Below are 23585 nucleotides of genomic sequence, written 5' to 3'. Positions count from 1 at the left end.
GCGGGGACGGCGCATCCGGAAGGGTCAGGATGAACCATTTCCATGCGGAGGGGGAGCGAAGGGCTCCTGTTAGAATTTAGGGGAAAGGAAAGAAATCCCCAGCTGAAAACCACAGCGATGGTTACTATGGAGCACATAAACGCGGATAAGAGACTTCAACGGTCCCGGCGAAGAGGAATCAGGTGACTTTCCCTCGGGGCTCTCCCCCACGGGCGCTCATGGTGCTGGCGCCGCGGACGGGAACTCGTTGGGGTCAATTCAAGTCATGCAGGCGGTAAAGAACGCGGGGTCTCGGCTCCTGTGGTCATGGGCTTGGCCGCCCACGAGCAGGTAAGAGTGATCGCCCCTCCGAACCCACGGCCACCTCCAGGGTACGCTCCTGCCCTCGTCCCGTGAGTCATGGGGACTCCGGTGGGCGGTAGGCCTGGGGACCTCAGTGAGCTGTCCGTCCCCGCAGGATTGTGGCCCGGGTGCCGGCCGCCACCATCCACACGGGCGCCCAGCAGCTGCAGGACGCGGCGGCCAAGCAGAAGGTGGAGGAGAAGACGGCGGTCCCGGCTCCGGCGGCGACCCCGGCTCCGAGCAGCAGCAGTTTCAGGTGAGGGCCGCTTCGGTCCAGCCCTCCCGAGACCAGCACCACCCTCCAGAGCCTGGGAACCAGTGAATTCCCAACTCTGTCTCTTGCCATCTGTGCCACTTTATGAAAATTAACCTCTAAGCCTCCGTTTTCTCGACTAAAAATGGATAAAGTGCCGACAGAGATTGTGAGAATCAAAAGAGATGCTTCTTGAGCATTTGATGAATGAGTGGATGTCAGAGGCGCACAGTAAGATCAGCTCTCTCCCCCTCTGAGAGGGGCGCAGGTCGCACAGACTAAGCAGACGCAAAATGGGACGAGAGAGGGCGCTACACTATGGTATTGATTATTTTACACTTTGGTCTAAGATCTAGGGAGATTTCGTGCTCAGCCCTAGGGACTGGCATCTTGCTTGCCACCACCCCGTGAGCTAGGTGTACTTCACATCCATTTAACGAACATTTACTGAGAACCTACTGTGTGCCACGCACCCATACAAATACAAAACATCGCTCCTCCCCACAGTAGGGAAGGACAAACCTGCAAACATCTTCACCGGAATCTGATGAGGGATAGACTGGAGGTAAGAGCTGGCTGCGGGGAAGTGTGAAGGAATGCGTGTCTAACTCCAGAGTGTATCAGGTGAGACTGCAGAGAAGAAAGTGTGGAGCTGACACCTGTACCGAATGGGAGTTCAGCTGGACAAGATGAAAGGGGTTGTTTTAGGCAAAGCTAACAGGGCATGTGTGTAAAGGCATGTGGTGTGAAAGAACATGGGATACTCAGGTGTGTGTGTGTGATGGCAGATGAGGTCAGCAGGACAAGAAGGAATCAGAATACCAAGGGTACTGTCTGTAATTGGGGCTTTTGGGAGCCTCTAAAGGAGTTTTAAGTCAGGATTCTGTTCTGGTCATTCAACATTGCCAGACACTGTTCAAGGCGTTAGAGACACATTGGTGACCAAACACACAGAAATCCCTGTCCCCGCAGAACTTAAATTATAGGGGATAGGGGACAAGAAACATAAAACAAGTAAAACACGGGAGTATGACAGACAGCAGGAGTGTCTCTAGTGTTTATAAGCAGTAAGGCCAACATGGAGTGAGGAGTAAAAATAGGAGGTGGAAGCAGAGAGGCCAGCAGTGTAGTAGGTACACAGGGCGACATGAGGTCATCGTCCGGACTTCAGCTTTTATTCTGATGGGATGGGAAGCCACTGGAGAGTTGTGAAGAGGGTTGACACAATCATGCTTACATTTTTTAAAGAGTCCCTTTGGCTGTTGTGTTGACATTGAACTGTAGGGAAGCAAGAAGTCTTTTAAGCAGTTAGAAGACCATTGAAATAATCCAGGCAAGAGATGATGGTGGCTTGGACCAGAGTGACAGCTGTGCAGATTGTATAAATGGTTGGACTGATACATTTAGAAAGTAGAAACAATGTGATTTATTAATGTAAGGTGTAAAAAAAGGAGAGGAATGGAGGAACACTCAAATTTGGGGCCTACACAACTAGAAAAATGGAGTTAAGATGGGGAAGACTATAGGAGCTTGGGATTGGGTGGCTAAGTTGGAGATGCTTAATTAACATCCAAGTGGAGATACGATGTTGGCTATTAGACATGGAGTTCGGGGGACAGATCTGGGCCACACATGCATGTGGAAGACGCACCAGAGATGATGATGAGACTACAAGATCATCAAGAGAAGAAGAGAAGCTCAAGAGAAGTCCAAGGACTGAACCCTGGAGCCCTTTGACATTTAGAGATTTGGCAGATGAGGAAGAATCAGCAAGAGAGACAGAAAAGAGGTAGTGGAGGCAGCTGATCAATGATCTCATCATTGATGTTTCTATCTCTCTCCTCCCTTCCTCTCTAAAATCAATAAATATATTTAAAGAGAGAGAGGTAGTGGGGGGAAAACCTGGAGAGATTTTTTTTGTGTGGTTCAAGTGCAAAGGTCAGTTATGTCAAATGCTGCTGATATGACAGTTTGATAGGCTGAAGACCGACTTGCTCCTTGCATTAAACTTTGTAAGTTGGTCAGTGACCTTGAGCACAGCATTTTTGGTGGGGTGGTGGGGGCTGAAGTCTGACTGGAGTGGGTTCAAGGAGCATAGAAGACGGGAAGAAACAGCAGGCACAGTCAGTTCTTTAAGGGGGACGTGCTGTAAGGGTCACAGAGAAATGGCAGTAGCTCAAGGAGGCTTGGGGAGCGAGAGGTCTTTGTTTGCTTTTTGGTTGGGGGAAGGCAGCCTCTTCTGCTGATGGGAGTGATGCAGCAGAGGGGAGAGAGCGATGAAGCCGGGGCGGAACACTGCCGGAGAGATGTCCTTGAGGGGCGCACACACAAGCGAAGGATCAAAACAGGAGAGAATGCGAAGCTCGTGGGCACAGATGTTCGGTAGCGGGAGCTGGAGGGAGCTCCGAGTGCTTCCATTTCTCTGAAGGCCATCAGCTGGCAGTGAGGAAGCAGGTTTGAGGAGACAAAAGAAGGTATGAAACAGTCATCTGGGAGACTGGAGGGACGATTGAGGGGGAGATGTGCTGTGTGATTGCCAAGCAGTGCTGAGGGCCCACTTGATGTTAGAAGCCATTAAAATGAAGAATGGCTCTCAACCTGGGGCGATTTTGCCTCCAAGGGGACTTTTAGCAATGTCTGCAGACATTTTTGATTGTCACAGCCTGGGGGACATGAGGTAGTGGGTAGAGGCCACGGTATGCAGGACAGCCCCCCACAACAATGAATTATCTTATTCAAAATGTCAGTAGTGCTGAGGCTAAGAAACATGATATAGGAAGACCAGTCAGCATTGCCGTCTATTTTTTTTTTTCCAGCCAACTGTGCACGCACAGGCTCAGAGTGGCTGGAGAGATGGCTTTAACCAGGGTTAGGGGTTTGCCCGGAGAGTGCCATGAAGTGGGTAGGGGTGAGGGTGGGGATGGAGGGTGTGTGCAAGGGAGTGATTGATAATGACTGGCCATATAATTCACTTAAGGTCAGGGAAGAACAGAAAGCATCAGGGGTGTCAGGGAAAGGGAGAAGCTGGTAGGATGAGTGGGATTGAAGAGTTCCCAGTAGAGAGAGCCAGTGGGTGCGCCAGGAGGTAGTGGGTGCGCTAGGAGGTGGTGGCCAGCGTGTGATGCTAGGAACCGAGGTTGTGATGGGGTTGCAGGAATGGTAAAGGCAGGGCTAGTTCCCGCGGGAGTAAGTAGCCAGGGTAGGATAGAGGACACAGGATCACGGGAGAAAGGGAAGTCAAGGAACAGAAGCCCAGGGTTAGAAGGCTCTTACTGAAAACATACATAATTATGATGGGGGTAGTGGGCCACGAGCTCGGATCACTGCATCTTTCTACACGTATCTCCGTCTCTAAAGTGCCTAGAGCCGCAGGTAGGAAATAGGCGAAGACCCTGAGGCAGGGCCTCCGCCTTCGGGGCGCAGAGCTGCAGCGTACCCAGAGGAGATTCCAGCACCTGCCACATGTGTCAGGGCCCCTGGGGCTGGATTGGCCCGGGGCTCAGCAAGTTCTCACTCCTGAGGGACAGCAGCAGGAGTCGGCCCTCCTCGCGGACCCTCAGCGGGGAAAGGCGGCTGATGTCCGTCCATCCGCAGCCGTGCAGAAGCGGTGCCATGGGTGGGTCCCCGGTCCACGTGTCCGTGCTCTGAGGATGGCTGTGAAGAGGCGGCAGCCCGTTGCTGCTTCTGTGGGGTGAACCACGGGTTCATTTGTACTGGTCCTGGGAGGTTTCCAGGCCGACCTTATCCGTGCCTTCACTTAAATGACTCGAGTTCCAAGTCCTTGCTGGTTCACAAACCTGTCTTTCTGCATAAGGCCGTGGTCGGCAAACTGCGGCTCGCGAGCCACCTGCGGCTCTTTGGCCCCTGGAGTGTGGCTCTTCTACAAAATACCACGGCCTGGGCGAGTCTGTTTTGAAGAAGTGGCGTTAGAAGAAGTTTTAAGTTTAAAAAATTTGTCTCTCCAAAGAAATTTCAATCGTCCTGTTGATATTTGGCTCTGTTGACTAATGAGTTTGTCGACGACTGGATAAGGCATTGCACTGGTCCATTCAGACTTTAGTCGGCTTAATCATCTTCACTCCCACGTCCATGGGGGAAGCTATCAATTGGGAAGCGGTGATGTTTTAAACATGAATGTCATCTCGGCCTCATCCGTGTGTGTGGGCTGATAAGCCAGAAACCTGCTGAGGTGCTCAATCATCTCTTAGATCAGGCCTAGCAGGAAGGAATACACTTGTAACGCTTGTATCACTGTTTGGTTTTTTAAAAATGTCTCTAGGAAAGTAGGTAGGGCTGAGGGGAGGACTGTTCTCAGATAAGCGTGTCTTTTCTGAACCTCAGTCTGTTGAATTTCATGACGGGAGCAGGTACAGACACAGACCTCATTTGCACGTGTAGGCGGGGGGGGGGGGGGAACAGCGGGTTTGCTCACATCTCAAGGGCTTAATGACAGCTGCGAGTGCGTGAATAAAAGAGCACAGCATGGCCGAAACCGGTTTGGCTCAGTGGATAGAGCGTCGGCCTGCGGACTGAAAGGTCCCAGGTTCGATTCCGGTCAAAGGGCATGTACCTTGGTTGCGGGCACATCCTCAGTGGGAGGTGTGCAGGAGGCAGCTGATCGATGTTTCTCTCTCATCGATGTTTCTAGCTCTCTATCCCTCTCCCTTCCTCTCTGTGAAATATCAATAAAATATATTAAAAAAAAAAAAAAAGAGCACAGCATGGTAAGCAAAGCTCTGACCAGTTCCCAGCTAGCCCTGTGTCCCTGTTCCCACCTCAGTTTCTCCAGCTGAAGATGACGAGTGCTGACCTAGGGCAGCCAGAGAACAGGCTGGGCTGAGGTTGCAGAAGGTCATGAACTCATTGCAGTGTCTGGGCCAGTGTTCTCAGCCCTGGGTTCACCTGGGACTGGCCTGGGGCGTCGTGGAGATAAGATTCCCAGGCCTACCTATCACAGTAACAGGTGCTTCTGCTGTTCAGAGAGCGAACCATTGGTCTAGGGCAGTGGTCGGCAAACCACGGCTCGCGAGCCACATGTGGCTCTTTGGCCCCTTGAGTGTGGCTCTTCCACAAAATACCATGGCCTGGGCGAGTCTGTTTTGAAGAAGTGGCGTTAGAAGAAGTTTAAGTTGAAAAAATTTGGCTCTCCAAAGAAATTTCAATCGTTGTACTGTTGGTATTTGGCTCTGTTGACTAATGAGTTTGCTGACCACCGGTCTAGGGTAGGGGTTGCAAACTACATTCCATGGGCCAGATCTGGCCAGTTGCAATAAAGTTTTATTGGGACAGCGACGTACATTGATTTACTGTTGTTTACAGCCTGCCGTTTTTGCGCTACAAAACCTCATGGCCAACACAGCCTACAATATTTACTTTACGGAAAACGTCTGCTGACCTCTATTCTAAGGGATACTGGATTTTGTTATAGTCATGATAAGTATTATTAAAGTTTCGTTGCCCTTTCTTTATAGAGTCGAATGCCATCTGCAGGTGATGAGATAATAGGGGTTGAACTGCATTTTTAAGTTGCAGAAAGCGGATCCTACAAAGGATTGAAAGTACTGATCTGGTTGCACCAGAAGGGACAAGACGGGTGGAGGCTGGGCTGTATCTCTCCTCTCCTCGCAGAGAGCAGCTCCCTGCGCCTGGTCAACGAGGCGCTCAGACAGGGCGGCAGCCCCAGGACGGAAAGGGAACGCCGGGCGGCCACCTCGGGGGCAGGTCGGGGCTGCTGTTTTCGTTGAGTTTGTCTGTACTGCTGGGTTATTTTCAACCCGGATGGATTTCTTTGATTTTTAAAAATAGGACAACTTTACATTAAATGTTCTCATTGCAGCATTTACCCGCCAGTTCCAGGCCAGGAGAGCCCCCTGAGGTGGGCAGGAAAGAAATTTGAGGAGATCCCCATCGCACACATTAAGGCCTCCTACAACAAGTGAGTGGGGAGGGGGCACCTGGGCAGGTCTGGGTGGGTTCCTCTCCCCTCCACAGGGAGGGCAAGGTGGTGCCCATGCACGTGTCCCCCAGGCCCCCTCCTCTTTATGACGTTCACTCAGATTTCATGAAAATGTCAGCTGGGTGGGGCATATCCTATTGCTGAGATTTGCTTTCCTACACACGGGTCCAAGGTCAGGGTGCCAGCATGGTGGGTCGGTGAGGGCCCTCTTCAGGGTTGCAGATGGCCGGCTTCTCGTGCCCTCACACGGTGGGAGGGGCGAGAGAGCGCTCTGGAGTCCCTCGTATAAGGGCACTGATCCCATTCATGAGGGCGCCACCTCACAACCTAATCACCTCCTAAAGGCCCCACCTCCAAACACCATACTATTTGGGGTTAGGAATTCAACGTGAATTTGGGGGACACAAACATTCAGTCCATAACAGAGCTCTCTAGATTACATGACCTGTCAGTTTTCAGTGTGGCTTAGGCCCTAAGTGGTCGGCAAACTCATTAGTCAACAGAGCCAAATATCAACAGTACAATGATTGACATTTCTTTTGAGAGCCAAATTTTTTAAACTTAAACTTCTTCTAACGCCACTTCTTCAAAATAGACTCGCCCAGGCCGTGGTATTTTGTGGAAGAGCCACACTCAAGGGGCCAAAGAGCCGCATGTGGCTCCCGAGCCGCAGTTTGCCGACCACGGGCTTAGGGGATTGACTCTGACCCTCCCTGGCGCCTCCTATAAGAGTTCAAAAAGCATTTTACTGGTTAAGTTCAGAGGAAAAGCAGCTGACGTGCTTTCTCACTGGGGCTTGTAAGGACTTCAGCTAGCGCTCCCTAACGCCCCTGAATAGTCCCTTTTCTCTTCTGTGCCTCCCCTGCTCTCCTAGCACCCAGATCCAGGTCGTCTCTGCCGCCAACCAGCCCCTCGCCCGCACCTCCTGCGGCACCGAGGGGTTTAAGAACGCCAAGAAGGGCACGGGCATCGCGGCGCAGACAGCAGGCATAGCTGCCGCAGCGGTAAGTATGCGGGGGTGGGGGCGGGTGAGAGTCGTCCCCGGGAAGACGTGGCGTGGTGGATCCCTCACGCAGGGCGCGTCTGAGTGTGAACGTGGCAGACCTTTCTAGACGCAGACTGGCAGTGTGCGCTACTGGCACGTTTATGACCATCTATGGTACTAGGACTGCAGACACTGGACGCTCATTATCTGGAGTCTTCGGAAGACGCCGGTGCTGTCCATGTTTTGAGCCAGTTCACACACACACTGCGACATGCTCAGAGCCACGCAGTCGCTGTAGCTCCCAGGTGTGGTCTGGGACCAAAGCTTGTGCCCAGGTGCAGTGGCACAGGCCTCCAGAGGGTCACACGCTTCTGCCAAAACACGGTGTTTCCTGAAGGAAAACCCTGGCCTGCACACACCGCTCAGTGCCCCAAGCCATCGGCTGCTCTGCACTAATGATCCTCACCGTGTGCTCACGTCCACCCAGGGGCAGGTTAGACCTTGAAAGACGCGTGTCAGTGTTAACAGGGCTTCTGCGGGGCGGGTTCGGTGACATCTGCGTGTTTCCCGGCTTTCCATCACAATGCCTTTGTAATCAGTGAAGAAAAATGTAACTTTCCCTAAATTTGTAAAATGGTAAGAGGACGCTGGCTTAGTGGGTATTGAAGCTCTGCCTGCAGGTCCCGGGCTCCTGGCGGTCTGAGATTCTGCGTCCACCCTCCTGAGGCCCATGGGAGCGATGGTTAGAAACTCCACTAGGTGGCAGTGCTGTCCTGGGCGAAAGGCGGTCGTGGCTGACTCGCAGTCTGTGATTCGAGTGCTGTGCTCCCCCCTGTCTGCCCGCACCGAGGCATCTGTCCCATGTCCTTGCTGCCTTCTGCCTGCTTACATTTGGGGGTGCCTTCCCCCGGGAGCTCCAGGGGCAGGAGCTAGAGGCGTGGATGGAGCAGCTCCCGCTGAGCACTAACCACTTGTTGCTCCTCTCCAGAAAGCCACAGCGAAGGGCGTGACCCACATCCGCGTGGTGGTGAAGGGCCTGGGGCCAGGGCGCTTGGTAAGTGGCAGTGACTGTCCACACTGGTGCACGTGCTTCTGTAGACAAGTGGGCTGGAGCGCGGGTGGGCGAGCGGAAGGGCCTTGCGGTGGATCTCCATGAGGGCTTGGCTTTCTGTCGTTACAACCTACTGAGCTGAAAGCAAGCCCAGGCCACTTAGGAGTTCCGCAGACATTCACTGGGTACCTGCTGTGTGCCAGGCCCGGGGAACAGAAAGGGGGTCCCTGGGGACCATCACAAACGGGACTCTCAGTACAGACTAGTGGGTGCACTGGTAAAGCTGGTGCCCCGGGTGCTGGGAGCCCATCGGGGATGATCAGGAAAGCCCCCCAAGGAGGTGACAGTTCTGACTTTTCAAGAGTAGCGTGGCATTGTCCAGGTGAGGGGGCATTCCAGGCAGAGGAAACAACTTGGTTATAAAGCTGCAGCAGTGTGAGCCTGAGGTGTGCGGGTCACAGGCAGCCTTCATACGTAGGTGGTAGAGCGCACGCAGGTGGAAGTGACAGGTGTGACTACAGTGGGCGGCACTGAGCACCTGGTAAGGGGCTTGGTCGGGAGACCTTTGTGAGTAGGAATCAAAGCCAGGGAACCTCTCCACTCACCCCCACCCCCACCCCCTCCTCCCACGCCCCTTCTCGCTGTCCGGGCCCTGCCTGGACACACGAGGCCATCACTTCCGGCACCAAGCCATCCTCCCGTTCCTCCGCTCCTCCCAGTCTGCCATCCAGGGCCTGACCATGGGGGGCCTGGAAGTGATCTCCATCACAGACAACACCCCCATCCCGCACAACGGCTGCCGCCCCAGGAAGGCTCGCAGGCTCTGATGGGAAGGAACCTGCACCTGAACCTGACCGTGAGGCCCACCTCCAGACCTGCAGAAAGCACCCCCTCGGAGCTCCCTGCAGGGGGCTGTTGGCGGCGCTCAGCAGGAAGGGACAGCTCTGCCTCCTGGCGTGGCACCTGCTTCTGACTGGAGACCCGCGTGCCCAGAGTGAGGCCATCTTCTCTTGGACACATGGGGGCTGTGGCCCAGACCCCAACCAGTAACTGCTGCTCTGCCTAAACCAATAAAAGATCTCTACCATCTGAAGTGACTGTCAGACTTCTGCTTCCAGACTGGCAAACAGTAACCCCCACGTGCTCCTGTAAAAGGTTACGAATTGAGCTGAAACCCTAGGTTGGAGGGTTGAAATATAAACCAGACACCACTCAGGGAGACAGGCCCGCCACGCAGGCTGACCATTACGCAGTCTTGTTTACCTGAAAGCCAGCTGCCGCCCGCTGCCTCTGCCCCTCTCAGCAGCAGCCGGGGTCCCGAGAACACAGGTGGGCCGTGTGCTCGCACTTCCCGCGGGCAGAGAAGAGGCAGAGCCGAGCATCGGGCCCGAACATGGGCACGAGCCAAGTGTTGGCACAGCTTGTGTGGCACGCTTCCTTGTTTCCTGGCAGCGGGTTCTGGATTACTTCTAAGTGCATCTGCAGTTTTGCTTCTGGCGGCTCAAAGCTGGTGGCACAGGCCTGGCTGCATAAGGGAAGCTTTTCTCCCTCCCCTCCCCTCCCCTCCCCCCTCCTCCCCTCCTCAGGCAAAAAGACAAATACAGTGTCTTCCCTTCTTTCAGCCAAGCCATCACCTGACATCAGGTGCCAAACACGCCTGTTGAACACTCTCCCTGGGCGCAGGCAGAATGTCACTCGGCATGTCAAGGGAAACCATTTCCAATTGCCCCAGCTGACATGTCCATGGCTCAGTGGTTGAGTGTCAGCCTATGAACCAGGAGGTCCCAGCTCGATTCCCCATCAGGGTACATGTCTGGGTTACAGGCTTGATCCCCAGTAGGGGGCGTGCAGGAGGCAGCCGATCCATGATTCTCTCTCATCATGGATGTTTCTCTCTCTCTCTCTCTCCCTCTCCCTTCCTCTCTGAAATCAATAAAAATATATTAAAGAAAAAAAAAAGCATGGATCCCTTTCCCTGGGCTCCCTTATTGTTTTCCTCTATTCATTTTTCCTCTATTCTGGATACACACATTGTTTCTGAAACCTGGTATTATCAGCCCAAAGAGATAGAGCAGTCACTGCCACAGCAGAAATTGCCCATTCGACCAGACCGAGCAAACAGGGGGACTGAGCAAACAGGCCGGGCTCCGGGGAACAAGCAGCTGTGACTGTCCCTGCTCCCCCCAGGCCCACGGTCTAAGGGAGCTGGACATGCCTGTGGCGGGCCAATGAGAAGGTCCATGAAGGAGGCATGAGTGCTCCCGGTGTCAGTGAAAGGTGCTCCCCGCAGCTGAAGGGATGGAAGGGAAGCTTTGTGGAGGAGGTGGAGGCGAGACAACCAAATGGGCCAATGGGTGTCCTTAGGGTTGGAAATGCAAACCATGAAGATGCCCATCTGATCAGGGAATTAAGATGCATGACCATCGGTCCCCAAACAGTGCTCACGAATCGAAGCCATGGTGGGGGCGAGATGGCTCGGAAGAAAGCAGACCGCAAGGAAAAGAAGATGGAGTTGTAAATGCTGCCAGGACGAGACTGCAAAGGACGAGGGGTGGAGCGGTTAGACTGCAGGTGCAGTTCGAGAAGGAAGGGGCAGCCCTAGCCGGTTTGGCTCAGTGGATAGAGCGGCGGCCTGCGGCCTGAAGGGTCTCAGGTTCGATTCCACTCGGCACATGCCCAGGTTTCAGGCTCGATCCCCAGTGGGGGGCATGCAGGAGGCAGCCGATCCATGCTTCTCTCATTGATAGTTCTATCTCGCTCCCCCTCTCCCTTCCTCTCTGAAATCAATAAAAATATATCTTAAAAAAAAGAAGGAAGGGGCACAGTGCAGAATGCACCAAGAGGAGGACCGGGCAGTGCCCGAGGGATCTGGCGATCTGGATGTCACTTCACCAAAGGGAGGGAAGGGGGAGAGGGTGGGAAGTGAGGAGATGGAGACTGGCTGTGTCAGGGTGACAGGGAACGCACGAGGAGACAGCACTCTCCCCCGACAGGGTGGACATGAGCCAGGGTGTGGAGGGGCCCTGGACCTGGGGGAGGAGAGGCTGTGAACGAGCGGGGGAGGGGGGGGGGCGGGAGGCAGGCCTCGGACACAGCGGTGCGGGGCTCCCTGAGACAGGTGTGCCCCTTGTAAGCTGAGAACAGCCGTGTCTGCCTGAACAGCACAGTGTGGGCTGCGACTGCAGAAACACAATGTCCCTGCATCAGTACTCACAGACCGCTTCTTTCCTCTCCTCCCCCACTCCCCCCCCCTCCCCCATTCCACGTAATTGTTTGGGCTTGAAAGTGCTCTCCCTGTCTGAGCCCTGCCTGGGGCCTATAAACAGCGAGGGCCTCTTCACAGGGAGAGCTGGCAGCTGTCCACACCCAGGATGTGCAGGCCTCTGGCTCCCGATTCCCTCCTGGGAGCGCGGCGTGCAGAGCGCGTTCAGCAGAACCCTGCCCCGCGGCCGTGCTCAGTCCTGTGACCCCCGCACTTGAGTTGAGGACCTGGACTTGCGGTTTCATTCATTCGAGTTCATTTAGACGCAAACACCGGCATGTGGCTGGCGGCCGGCAGCCAGCTATTCCTTCCCGTGTGCAGCAAGTACGCAGAGATGTGTGCTCACTGAGAACTGCCGTAAACAATGGGAACCCAAATGTCCGTCAGCGGGGGCTGGTTAAAGGAATGACGCTCCAACCATATAATGGAATGTCAGCCCGGACACAAGTCAAGACGTACTGCTAAGTAAAAATAGAAGCGGGAGGGGTGCCTTGGCTGGGTGGCTCGGTTGGAGCATCGTCCCACCCACCAAAAGGTTGTGGGTCCGATTCCCAGCCTGTGCATCCAGGAAGCAAGTGACCAATGTTTCTCCCTCTCCCTCTGCCCCCCTCCTCTCTCTCTAAAAATCAAAAGGGGAAAAAAATCCTTAAGTGAGGATTAAAAAGGGAAGGGAAAAAAATGTAAAAAGGGCGGGAGGACAGTGTGCACAGTACAGCCACCGGTGTTTGCAGGGAAGGACAGGATATATGTGCCTAAATGTACGTGCATTAAGACTCTGGGAAGACATTCCCCACGTGGTAGCGTTCTCTCCAGGGAGAGAAAATGAACGAGTGGGAAACGGGCGGAAAGAAGGCGTAACTTAAGCCTTTTTAACTTTCAGGAGAGGGTGCTGAGGACATTGTTGCTTAGTCAGATTAATTAATGAACCACTTAACTACAATAAAAACAGGAAAAAAGAGCTGGCTTGTGAACCCGTACAGAAGCTGCAGTCAGGCATTATGGAAATTACGGAAGCGTGCACCTAGCATTGTGACAGCCGTCTGACCACACGGACCCTGTACGTGCCCCCACCGCCCCAAGGGCGGGCCACTGTTTGGGGGCCGACTCCGACTTGGCTCGGAAACGGGCTCTGGCAGTTCATCCGGCTCCCCCCGCGCCCACCCAGGTTAAAGTTGAATTGCGCACATGCTCTGCGGTTTAGCACAGCCAGCCTTGCCAGGAAGGCCAGCCTCGGTGTCACGACTGCTGGCGGCAGGGAGGGGAGGGAGGGGCGGACAGCACTGTGCTGTTTCCATAGAGCCCTGAGCAGCTTAGCCGCCTTGGATTTGTGTAATCCCCTTGAACCGGAGGAAATGTCAACGGAGGGTCAGCGTGGTGTCCCGGGCCTGGCCGGCACCACACCTGCTGTCTAGACCCAGCTGAGCACAGACTCGGGGCGCAGGCTGCCGCGGGCCACACGCCCCTCCCAAACTGGGCCTCAGTTTCCCCTCAGGACAGAGGCAGCTGGGTGGGATGGGGCTCTGGCACTCAGGAATGAGGGGCGTGCGGTGCAGCTCATTCACGGCTGGGAGGACAGTCCAGGTCCTCACGTACGAGTGACTGCAGCAGGCGAGACCCTCAGGGGGGGACGGAGGTCTGATCGGGTGCCCCGGAAATGCAGTCAGCTCTCCTCTGTGCCCTTGCCACGGCTCCCCGGCCGCCCCTTCCTTCCAGTCTGCTTGGGGGTGAGGGCTGGGGTGGAGACACGGCCTGGGTTGGTATCCCAGCTCTGCATCAACCTGAACCTCAGCCACGCCCACCTCCACGGCCCGTTAGTCATTTGTTAAGATAACTGTGTACTCTGCTGTATACAGCTGGCGCTCATCCAGGGTGCCTCTCACACTGCTCCTCAGACTCCGGTGGGGACAGAGTGTGAATGCAGATGCACAACCATCTTGCTGCTATTGTTGTTGTTATTATTATTACTATTACTACTACTATTAAACCTCATTTTCCCTGTGATTTTAATCAGGAAATGTTATGTAAGAAAAAGAGAAAATGTTATGTAGAAGCCCATCACCCATCCTCCGACATCTTTTGGCCAGCCAACTGTAGATTAAGCCAGATGGTTAAAATCTGCAGCCAAAAATGAAGTTAAAAAGCCAAATGACTCAAGAATCGTTCCTCAGGAGTCTTTCTCGCCTTCCTCCTTCCTCAAAAATCTATTGACACTCAAATAAAATATGTCCAAAACCTGGTAACTGCCCTGAGTATCTTCGAGGCGAATGGGGAGAGAGAAATTTTTTAAACTCCATTTGAATACTACCAGTGCTAACACAGAACAAGGCCGTGTGTGTGTGTGTGTGTGTGTGTGTGTGTATGTAAGAAAAATAAAGAGAAGGTGGTGAGAAGAGGTATCCAGGAGCCCTTCCCAGAGGAAGTGACACCTGAGCTCAAAATAAGAGGGAGTGTTGAAGTAGCAGTGAGGGCCCAGGGCGATGGGGGCCGTTTCCAGCGAGGGGGTGGCGTGGACAAAGGGCAGATGCAGAAACGGCACAGACGGTGCAGCGACGTGCAGACGGCATGATGTGAAGCGAGGTGGCTGCACAGACAGGGTAACGGCCCCCAAGGATGTCAGACCCTAACCTGGAACCTGGACACGTCGCCCTCCGTGCAAACAGGGTCTCTGCAGGTGTGTTGCAGGCCACATCCTTAAAATGGGGAGGTTATCCTGGATCACCTGGGGGGACCCTAAAGGAGATCACACACGTCCTTACGAAGTGGAGGCAGCGGGTCTGACCACACTGACAGAGGGGGAGGCCATGTGACCACGTGGGCAGGGATGAAGTGATGGAGCCACAAGCCCAGGGCCGCCTGCAGCTGCCAGAAGCTGCAGAGACATGAACAGAGATGATGAGACGAGGGAGGAGAGGCAGGCGGAGAACAGCAGCAGGCGGGACTGTGGGGCAGGGCCAACCTAGGAGAGGTTTAGGAGGCGAAACGGCTCTATTTTGTTGTTGTTTTTGTTTGCAACTGCTTTTTGGTTGAAGAGGGACAAGAATCACCGAGGCTGCCACAGGGACGTCTAACAGAAGGGGCGTCACAGGCGCCCTGGCTGGGTGTGCCCTGCCTCTGGGGGGGCCGATGGGCCCCTTCCCTGGCTTGGCATACTGGCCCTCAGTCGTCGCAAGGACCCCACCCCAGCCGTGAGGCTGTGGAGCTGGGCACAAAGCTAGTTCCGGGAAAGGACACTGGGGATCCTGACCGCACGTCCCTAGGAGCAGGCAAGAGACGTGTTTTGTGCTGGTGGGGGTTGGGATAATTGGGGCACTGACAAGAAAGCATTTCTCGCCGTTGTCTGTCTGATGAAAAAGTACGTGGCGGGGATTTAGAGCCCTCACAGCCCTATCCTCAGAGCTCACATCGCCCAGACAGCGGCAGGAGACTAACTGGGTCACCACGTGGGCTCACAGCCAAGACACAGCGAGCAGAGGGCAGGCCCTCGGCCTCCTGCGCCCCCCGCTCCCAGGACATAGGCAGCCCCCTGCGTGAGGGACAAGTTCCGGAAACATGCTGACCTTGGAGCACTAACAGCATCCAACTTTATTTTTCTCCTGTCACTGCCTCAGATCAACTATGTCTGATCGCCCTTTTTTTTTTTTTTTTTTTTAAATATATTTTATTGATTTTTTACAGAGAGGAAGGGAGAGGGAGAGAGTTAGAAACATCGATGAGAGAGAAACATCGATCAGCTGCCTCCTGCACACCCCCCACTGGGGATGTGACCACAACCAAGGTACATGCCCTTGACCGGAATCGAACCTGGGACCCTTGAGTCCATAGGCTGACGCTCTATCCACTGAGCCAAATCGGTTAGGGCTGATCGCCCTTTCTATCTCCCCGAACCTCCATCTCAGGAAGAGTCCACGGCAGGAAACAGAATAAGATGAAACCCTGAGCCCCAAATCCTGGGGGGACAGAAGCCATGAGGGAAGTGCCAGGAGAACACCCCAGTTGCAGGCTCGGTGCCCAGCACCCTAGTCTCACACCTTCCTTCCCAGGAGGCCGAGGTCCTCAGCATCTGGAAGCAGCTCATGGGCCATGGGCCATGGGAGGTGGGAGATTCCAGAGCCTGGGATGGCCCTTCACCGCCTGCTGCCATGGGGACGGAGATTAACAAGCACTAAGCGGGCTGGGAGGGCCCGTCAGAAGGGCCCACTGTGTGTCTCCACCCAATGGTCACTGCGGTTGCTAAGTACACCTAATCCAGCTGTCACCAGGCACCCACCCTCCTCTGCAAACAACAGCTGGTCAGGGCTGGGCCCGCGGCTGCCCATCTGCCACCAGCCCTCCCTGGCCAGAGCTGTGCTGTCTCTAAGACAGCCCTTATCCCACGGACCATCTCCCCTCGTTCCCGCCGGTGTGGCTCAGATGGGGATTTTCCACCCCACCCACCTGGCCGCTGCGGGCACTGAGTCCCAGATATGCCATCTGTCCTCCTCTGTGCCCGGTCCCTCCCCGGGCCCCGCACCAGGCTGAGTGACAGGCTCTGACGTCCGGTTTGGATTCCGGCACCGATTTTGTGACCCTTGGCAGGCTGGTCTCTCTGTGCCCAAGCTCCTTCTCATGTATCATGTATAAGGTGGAGACAACACGGGCCGGCGACTTTCAACCTTTTCCTTCTCATGGCACACATAAATTACTAAAATGCTGCAGCACGTCAAAAATGTATTTTTTGCTGATCTGACAAGAAAAGGGGTATGATTTTGATTCACTCACTGGGTGCCTATGGCTGCGCTGGCCATGGCCCCTCGTTTATTTCCCAGCCTGAGGGGAAGAGCTCCGTGTTCCTGATGAAAGGCACCTGTTGCACGTTTTAGCCACGCTGTGGCACACCAGGGGCAATCGCTGACCGAGCACGGCAGAGCCTGGGAGGCTCAGCCAGGTCACAGGCACAGAGCATCTTACGGGGTCTGGCTCACGGGCCCAGGAAACACAAGCTCTTTTTCGCCACCTGCAGGCCCTCTGCCCCTCCGGAGGTACCCCGGCAGCAGACCTCCCTTAACTCAAACAGGGCCTTCACCTCCGTCTGTTTGCACTCAGATAAGGAGAGCAAGACGCAGTTTTACAACGCTCCTCAGAAAGTGCCTGAAAACTACGAATGGACCTTAGGAATCGAGTGGAGCCTGGACTGTGTGGCTTAGTGGTTGAATGAGGAGGTCACGGTTCAATTCCCGGTCAGGGCGCATGCCCGGGTTGAGGGCTCGATCCCCAGGAGGGGGCGTGCGGGAGGCAGCCGATCCAGGATTCTCTCTCATCATTAATGTTTCTCTCTCTCTCTCTCCCTTCCTCTCTGAAATCGATAAAAATATATTTTTTTTAAAAAAAAACACTCACAAAATGTAGAATCCACAAACCCTGAAAGAGGTCCGAATGCTGGGAGACTGAACAAATGACAGTGTCACTCGGGGGTATGAAAAGGAGAGCCTGGGGGTGGGCCCACTCATGTCATTGTTTAGGTGGACGAAGGCATGAACTTGACACTGTGGGGAGCCTCTTGACGCGGGTGGCCTCACTGTGTGGTGCTGCCGTGTGAGACGCCCTCGGTCCCGGGCCCCGGCAGCACCGAGTGGCCCGAGCACAGCCACACCCTGTGCTTCCAAGAGACGGTGTGGGGAGGACACGGCCTCCCACGGCCTCCCCCGGTACGGCTCCCTGTGGCGCGGCTCCCGCAGTGTGGAACGCACACCTGGAGGGCAGGTGTCTGCAGGCTGAGGCACGGCGGCCTTTGCCTGCACAGCGGGGACCTGAGAGGTGGTGGCTTCCTATTCTCACCTCATCGATAAGCAGCAGCTGGAAGGGGAGCCAGAGCAGGGGTCTTCATTTCCCATGGCTCACGAGAAAGGGGGAAAGCGAGTCCCTCTCACCACGGGGAGACGGACTTGAAAATGCCAGGTTAACCCTTCAGACACTCACTTGCATCTGCCCAGACCCAGGGAGAAGCCGTGTGGCCCTGAGAGAGCAATGCCTGGCCCAGCGGACCAGCACTTTCTACCCATGTGTCAGGGGCCAGACGTGCAGCCTGTGTGTGTGTGTGTGTGTGTGTGTGTGTGTGTGTACACACATGGAGAGGGGGAGAGAGAGAGAGAGAGAAACATCAACGATGAGAGCATCTCTGCCAGAAGCCTTCCTGGGCCCCACCGTCAGGGCCGGTGCTCTGGCCTCCTGTGTACTGCCCGGCACCTCCTCTCAGTGAATCCCCAGCCCGCCTCCTTGTCCGCTCCCCCATCCTGTCCATAACCAGGGACTTGCAGAGACACACCTTTCAAAAGCTCAGCCTCTGCTCCTCAGAAGCACCTCAAGAGATGCTTGTGGACCAAATGAAGGAGGAAATACCAGGGGACCCCGCAGACGCAGCCCCACTCACCACGGCGGGTGGAGGGGGTGCAGGGGCCACCCCTGAGACAGGCCGCTGGATGGGCGGTGGGCTGTGCAAGCCGGAGGCTCACATGCTCAGTCCGAAGGGGCCCCACGTGGGACGGTGGCCGCCAGACGGCAACATGAAGCAGCAGCTGCCCGACAGTCTTCACAAGTGAGAACACCGCGTATGCCGAACGCAGCGTCACTGAGCGGCACCTCCTCTGAGGCTCCAGCTGCAGCCTCTGCAGAGGCACCTGGGGAGAGTGGGGTCTGAAGTCTGTCCCTGAGCAGCCATCGCTCAGATGCCCTGAGGACTGGCAAGTCCAAGGGCCACTGCGGACATTGCCCTTCCCGCTCCCTCTTTCCAAAGCCCCTGCAGCTCACAGCAGTTGAAGTAAGGCTTTCCGCCCTGGCCGTGTGGCTCAGTGGATAGAGCGTCGGCCTGCGGACTGAAGGGTCCCAGATTCAATTCCGGTCAAGGGCATGTACCTTGGTTGCGGGCACATCTCTAGTAGGAGGTGTGCAGGAGGCAGCTGATCGATGTTTCTCTCTCATCGATGTTTCTAACTCTCCCTCTCCCTCCCTTCCTCTCTGTAAAAAATCAATAAAATATATTTTAAAAAGAATGCGTTCCTTTCCCCATGTCCAAGCCAGAGTGGCCCAGGGCCCCCCCACACACTCACACCCACGTTCTGAGGGGCAGGCTCTGCCTCCTGTAGGGCGAGACTCTTCCCTAGCTGCACCCCATCCCAGTGGACTTCCCTGGACCAGGCTGCTCTGTGCTGCAGCTGGTGGCATTCCTTCTGCCTGCTCCAATCATGAACTTGAAGGAGACGGGTGGGGAAGGGCGTTCAAGGCTCTCTAGACTCAGCTAGAGGCTTCAGCACTGTGTCTGGCTTTGCAGGACTAACAGGTTCAGATCACTCACTTCCTCTGGAAAATCAGCCCTAGACCCGGGATCCCACACACACACACACACCACCACCACCACCCCCCCAGCTGTGACAGCAGGTGGGCCAGTCACCCCCCTTGCCTGGAGAGAAGCAATCAGATGTGAGTGCTGCATGTTGCTAGGAAGCAACCGGCAACAGCTGGCTGAGAAATAAGTCGTGTCCCTGGGAAAGCATGTTCCTGGCTGCTAATTAAATGTTGCCGAAGCGTCTCTTCCTTCGGGGAGCTATAGAAATGTGCCGAATTAATGCGGGCAGGAGCAGGCAGGGCGCAGCGGGTCCGCCCGCCTGCCAAGGCCCCTCCTGCCTGAGCACAGGCAAGACTCAGGGGGCCGGGATGAAATGGCTAAGCCCCCGGGAGGCTGGTGAAGTAAAACCGTGGCCTCAGACTACTCAGCGGGCCCACAGTGCCTGCCTGTCCCACCTCTACGGCTGCGGGTGAGTGCACTGGGTAACTACGTTTTAAAGCTCATTAAAGCCCACTTCTGGGTATGTCTCCAAAAGCAATGAAAGGATCTCTAAGAAGTATCTGCACACTCGTGTTTACAGAAACACTCGTCACAACCGTCAAGGAACGGAAGCGACCCCAATGTCCTTTGATGAATGGATGGGTAAACAAAATGTGGTCCTGCACACAATGAAATGCGATTCTGCCTTTAAAAGGAAGGGAATTCTGACATGCTACGACAGGGAGGACCCTTGAGGACCTCATGCTCGGTGGAGTAAGCTGGACAAAAGGAGACAAGGGCTGTGGACTCCACCTGCATGCGTATGCAGTATCCCACGTAGTCAAATGCGTGGAAGCAGAAGGCAGAATGGTGGTTACCCGGGGCTGGGCGGAGGCAAATGGGGAACTGTTTCTGGGTATAGTTTTAGGGGGTTTTTTTTGTTTTGTTTTTTTGTTTGTTTGTTTTTTAAAATATATTTTATTGATTTTTTACAGAGAGGAAAGGAGAGGGATAGAGAGTTAGAAACATCAATGAGAGAGAAACATCTATCAGCTGCCTCCTGCACACCCCCCACTGGGGATGTGCTCGCAACCAAGGTACATGCCTTTGACCGGAATCGAACCTGGGACCCTTGAGTCCGCAGGCCGACGCTCCATCCACTGAGCCAAACTGGTTAGGGCTATAGTTTTAGTTTTGCAGGATGAAAAAGCTGTAGAGATTGCTTGCATAACAAGGAGAATATACTTAACATGACTGAACTCTCATCATCGATGTCTCTCTCTCTCTCACTCTCTGAAATCAATGAACTAAATCAATAAAATAAAATAAAAACGCATCTCCAAATTGATGAACTGACGCCCCTTCCCATGTGAGGTGCACAGCACAGTTCCGGGCCATCGTGAGCTCTTAATGAATGTTCACCATCAACGACAGCAAGCTCTCTGCAAACAAAGCTCCTGCCAGCCAATGCGTCTGGCTGCAAAGAGGGTCAGGGACGCTCTGGTTTTCTCACGCCTGGGTGTGCTGGGTGGCACCACCGCAGGGGCCGCCCGTCTCTGGTGGGCGAGCAGGGGCTGCGCCTGGAGAAGCGCCACGCGTACGGTGCTGGGTCATCAGGGAACGGGAGCCGCTCCGAGGGTTGCGCACGCTCCCTGTGACACTAAAGCGGCCAAGAGATCTGGAGAGAAGGAGGCGGCGGCTAGCATTTACGGAGTCCTCACTGTGTGAAGCGCTTTCATTACCACGCACTCAGTGCCCACGTCAACCCTGCAACGCAGAAGCCGTCCCTCTTTTACGAGGAGAAACAGAGTCTCAGTGAAGCCCTTAGGACACAACTAGCAGGTGAGGGAGCCAGGGTGTGCACCAGGCTCACTGCGAGCCCGAGGCGTTCCCGTAATTCCACCAGGACACGCTGGGCCAAGAATCCGCGGCCTGCTCTGCCTCCTGCATCATGTCTGCCTCTGGATCAAATGCTGCGTGATGGAGGCTTCCGAGTTTTGTTTCTTAAAAACAACAGAGCGTTATAGCTATAAAGGGTATCCACCGAGCAGATTAATGTTGTTAACAAAATTGCCCCCTGGAACATCCAAATCACTTAATGTGCTCCGCTGCTTTCAGAGCATGCATTGCAGAGGGCCGTTATGCTGATTACCAATAATTATCATCTCCTCATTAAGGGACGTCCCAAAGGGCTTCTACAGAGGCACACTCGTGGCTGAGATGGAGTGACTCTGTGTACTTGAAAATAATGAAGCTGCCGTTCTTTTAAGAATTATCTAATTTAGGGTTCTCGCTGATTTATGCCGTGCTTCTCTGCGGGGACTCTGAATGGAAGGGCTTCTGCTAAATTTAAAGGAAACCTTTCTCTCAAAGGGCCCGAGTAGCTTCGCACGGGTCACACTGACATGTCAGCTCCCCAAAGAGTAGGAGTGAGCGGAGAGGGGTTCAGGGAAGAATCTGGATCTGGAAGATATCTTCCCCCAAACTTACTGCTTTTCTTAAACATTTTGGTTCCAGCCCTAACTGGTTTGGCTCAGTGGATAGAGCACTGGCCTGCGGCCTGAAGGGTCCTGGGTTCGATTCAAGTCAAGGGCACATGCCCGGGTTGCAGGCTCGATCCCTAGTGGGGGGCGTCAGGAGGCAGCCGATCCATGATTCTCTCTCATCATTGATGTTTCTCTCTCTCTCTTTCTCCCTCTCCCTTCCCCTCTGAAATCAATAAAAATATTTAAAATAGAAAAACATGTTTGTTCCAAAGATCTTTTTCTCCAAAGATTCTTGAGATCCACGGGACATACGTGGAGAGAAGACACCAGACTGACTGAGAGCAGCCTTGAATCCTTTAGAAACAACGTTAACATAAGCAAACACGTAGGAATTGAGAACTTAACGTGGGCCAAGTACTCAATAGGCTGAGTGCTTTCTCTCCCATTTTAGGGAAGTCCTTTTAGCGACAAGAAACTTCCAGGCCAGCTCCGGTATGGCTGCAGGGACTATGGGAGAGCCAGGCACCTTACAGAAACCCCAGGGCAGGAACTCCAGCACAGAAATCCCAACTGGGCCTCCTGAAAACTGGAACGGAACTGGTGCCAGCCAGCAGGAACTTCAGGACGGAGATCCCTCCTCCACTGGGGGACCTGCCTCCCTCTCCGCACCTACTGATTTGCTTTAACTGCAAGGAGCAGAAAGCCCGATCCAAAACGGCGCCAACAGCAAGGAAACGCACTGGCTCACAGGCCTGGAGAGCCGGATGTCAGCTGGTCTGCCAGGGTGTGAGCTCATCGTCCTTGTCTTCGGTGGTCCGGGCTTCCCGAGTATGATCGTAGGGTGCGGGATAGAGGAAACGGGGGGCTGTGTGCTCAAAGAGAAACGTTGCGCCGAAACCGGTTTGGCTCAATGGATAGAGAGCGTCGGCCTGCGGACTGAAAGGTCCCGGGTTCGATTCCGGTCAGGGGCATGTGCCTTGGCTGTGGGCACATCCTCAGTGGGAGGTGTGCGGGAGGCAGCTGATCGATGTTTCTCTCTCATCGATGTTTCTAGCTTTCTGTCCCTCTCCCTTCCTTTCTGTGAAATATCAATAAAATATATTTAAAAAAAAAAAAAAAGAGAGAAACGTTGCCCCAAAAGTCCCAGAAACCATTACCTCGCGGTAGCACTGACCTGAATGAAGTCACGTGATTGCTGAACTAACCCCTCATGCTGGCTGGCTTTGGTCTGGTTCCAATTCTCATCACTAGCAAAGAGTGCAGGACGATCATAATCGGGTTAGAGTGCTCAGGGCACATGCCTGGAGTGAAGTCACCCATGTGGGTGGTGGAGGGGAAGGAGGGGGGATGGGAAGAAGATAATAATGCCTAAGTTGTTGGCCCCAGTAAATGGGTAGACACTAAAGCCATACGGGAAATCTTAGGGGAAAAACAGGTCAGCTCTGGGGGTGGGAATCAGGAGCATTGTTTTGGACATGTTAGTTGTAAAATGCCTATTAGACTCCAAACGCAGATGCCAAGTAAGCTATGGGATAGATGAACCTGGAGCTCAAGGAAGGGGTCAGGACTGGAGCCATGACTGAGAGTGACCAGCATGTAGCTAGGAATGGAGAAATCCACTAAAGGAGGAGTACACAGAGAAAAAGAGGTGAGGACCCAAGGCAAAGGCAGAGCAGAGGAGGCGGGGAAGCCAGCAAAGGGACCAAGAAGCAGAGTCCGTAAGGCAGGCAGAAAAGCAGAAACGTGTACTGTCCTCAGACCAACAGAGGCAGGCATTTCTTGACACTGAGAGAACTCAAGAATGTCCTGTGCTGGGGGGCTGAGTAAGAAAGGGACACGAGCCCTGGCTGGTGTGGCTCAGTGGATAGAGCGTCGGCCTGCGGACTCAAGGGTCCCAGGTTCGATTCCAGTCAAGGGCGTGTACCTTGGTTGCAAGCACATCCCTAGTAGGGA

General features: G+C 54.4%; 1 protein-coding gene across 1 annotated transcript; it reads left to right on the top strand.

Annotated features, from left to right (window-relative positions):
* The first annotated feature begins 2 nt into the window (after positions 1-2).
* MRPS11 (mitochondrial ribosomal protein S11) lies at positions 3-10546 on the top strand. Its single transcript, XM_080651703.1, has 6 exons — positions 3-330; positions 458-598; positions 6432-6530; positions 7426-7555; positions 8525-8590; positions 9307-10546. Exons 1-6 carry the CDS (start codon positions 266-268, stop codon positions 9412-9414), a joined length of 609 nt encoding a protein of 202 aa, XP_080507829.1. The 5' UTR covers positions 3-265; the 3' UTR covers positions 9415-10546.
* The last annotated feature ends 13039 nt before the right edge of the window (positions 10547-23585 follow it).

This window comes from Plecotus auritus (genome assembly GCF_963455305.1).
Source record: "Plecotus auritus genome assembly, chromosome: 15".
In the NCBI taxonomy this organism is placed as follows: domain Eukaryota; kingdom Metazoa; phylum Chordata; class Mammalia; order Chiroptera; family Vespertilionidae; genus Plecotus; species Plecotus auritus.
The sequence above is the reverse complement of the archived record's forward strand: the minus strand, read 5'-3'. Positions and strand labels throughout refer to the sequence as shown.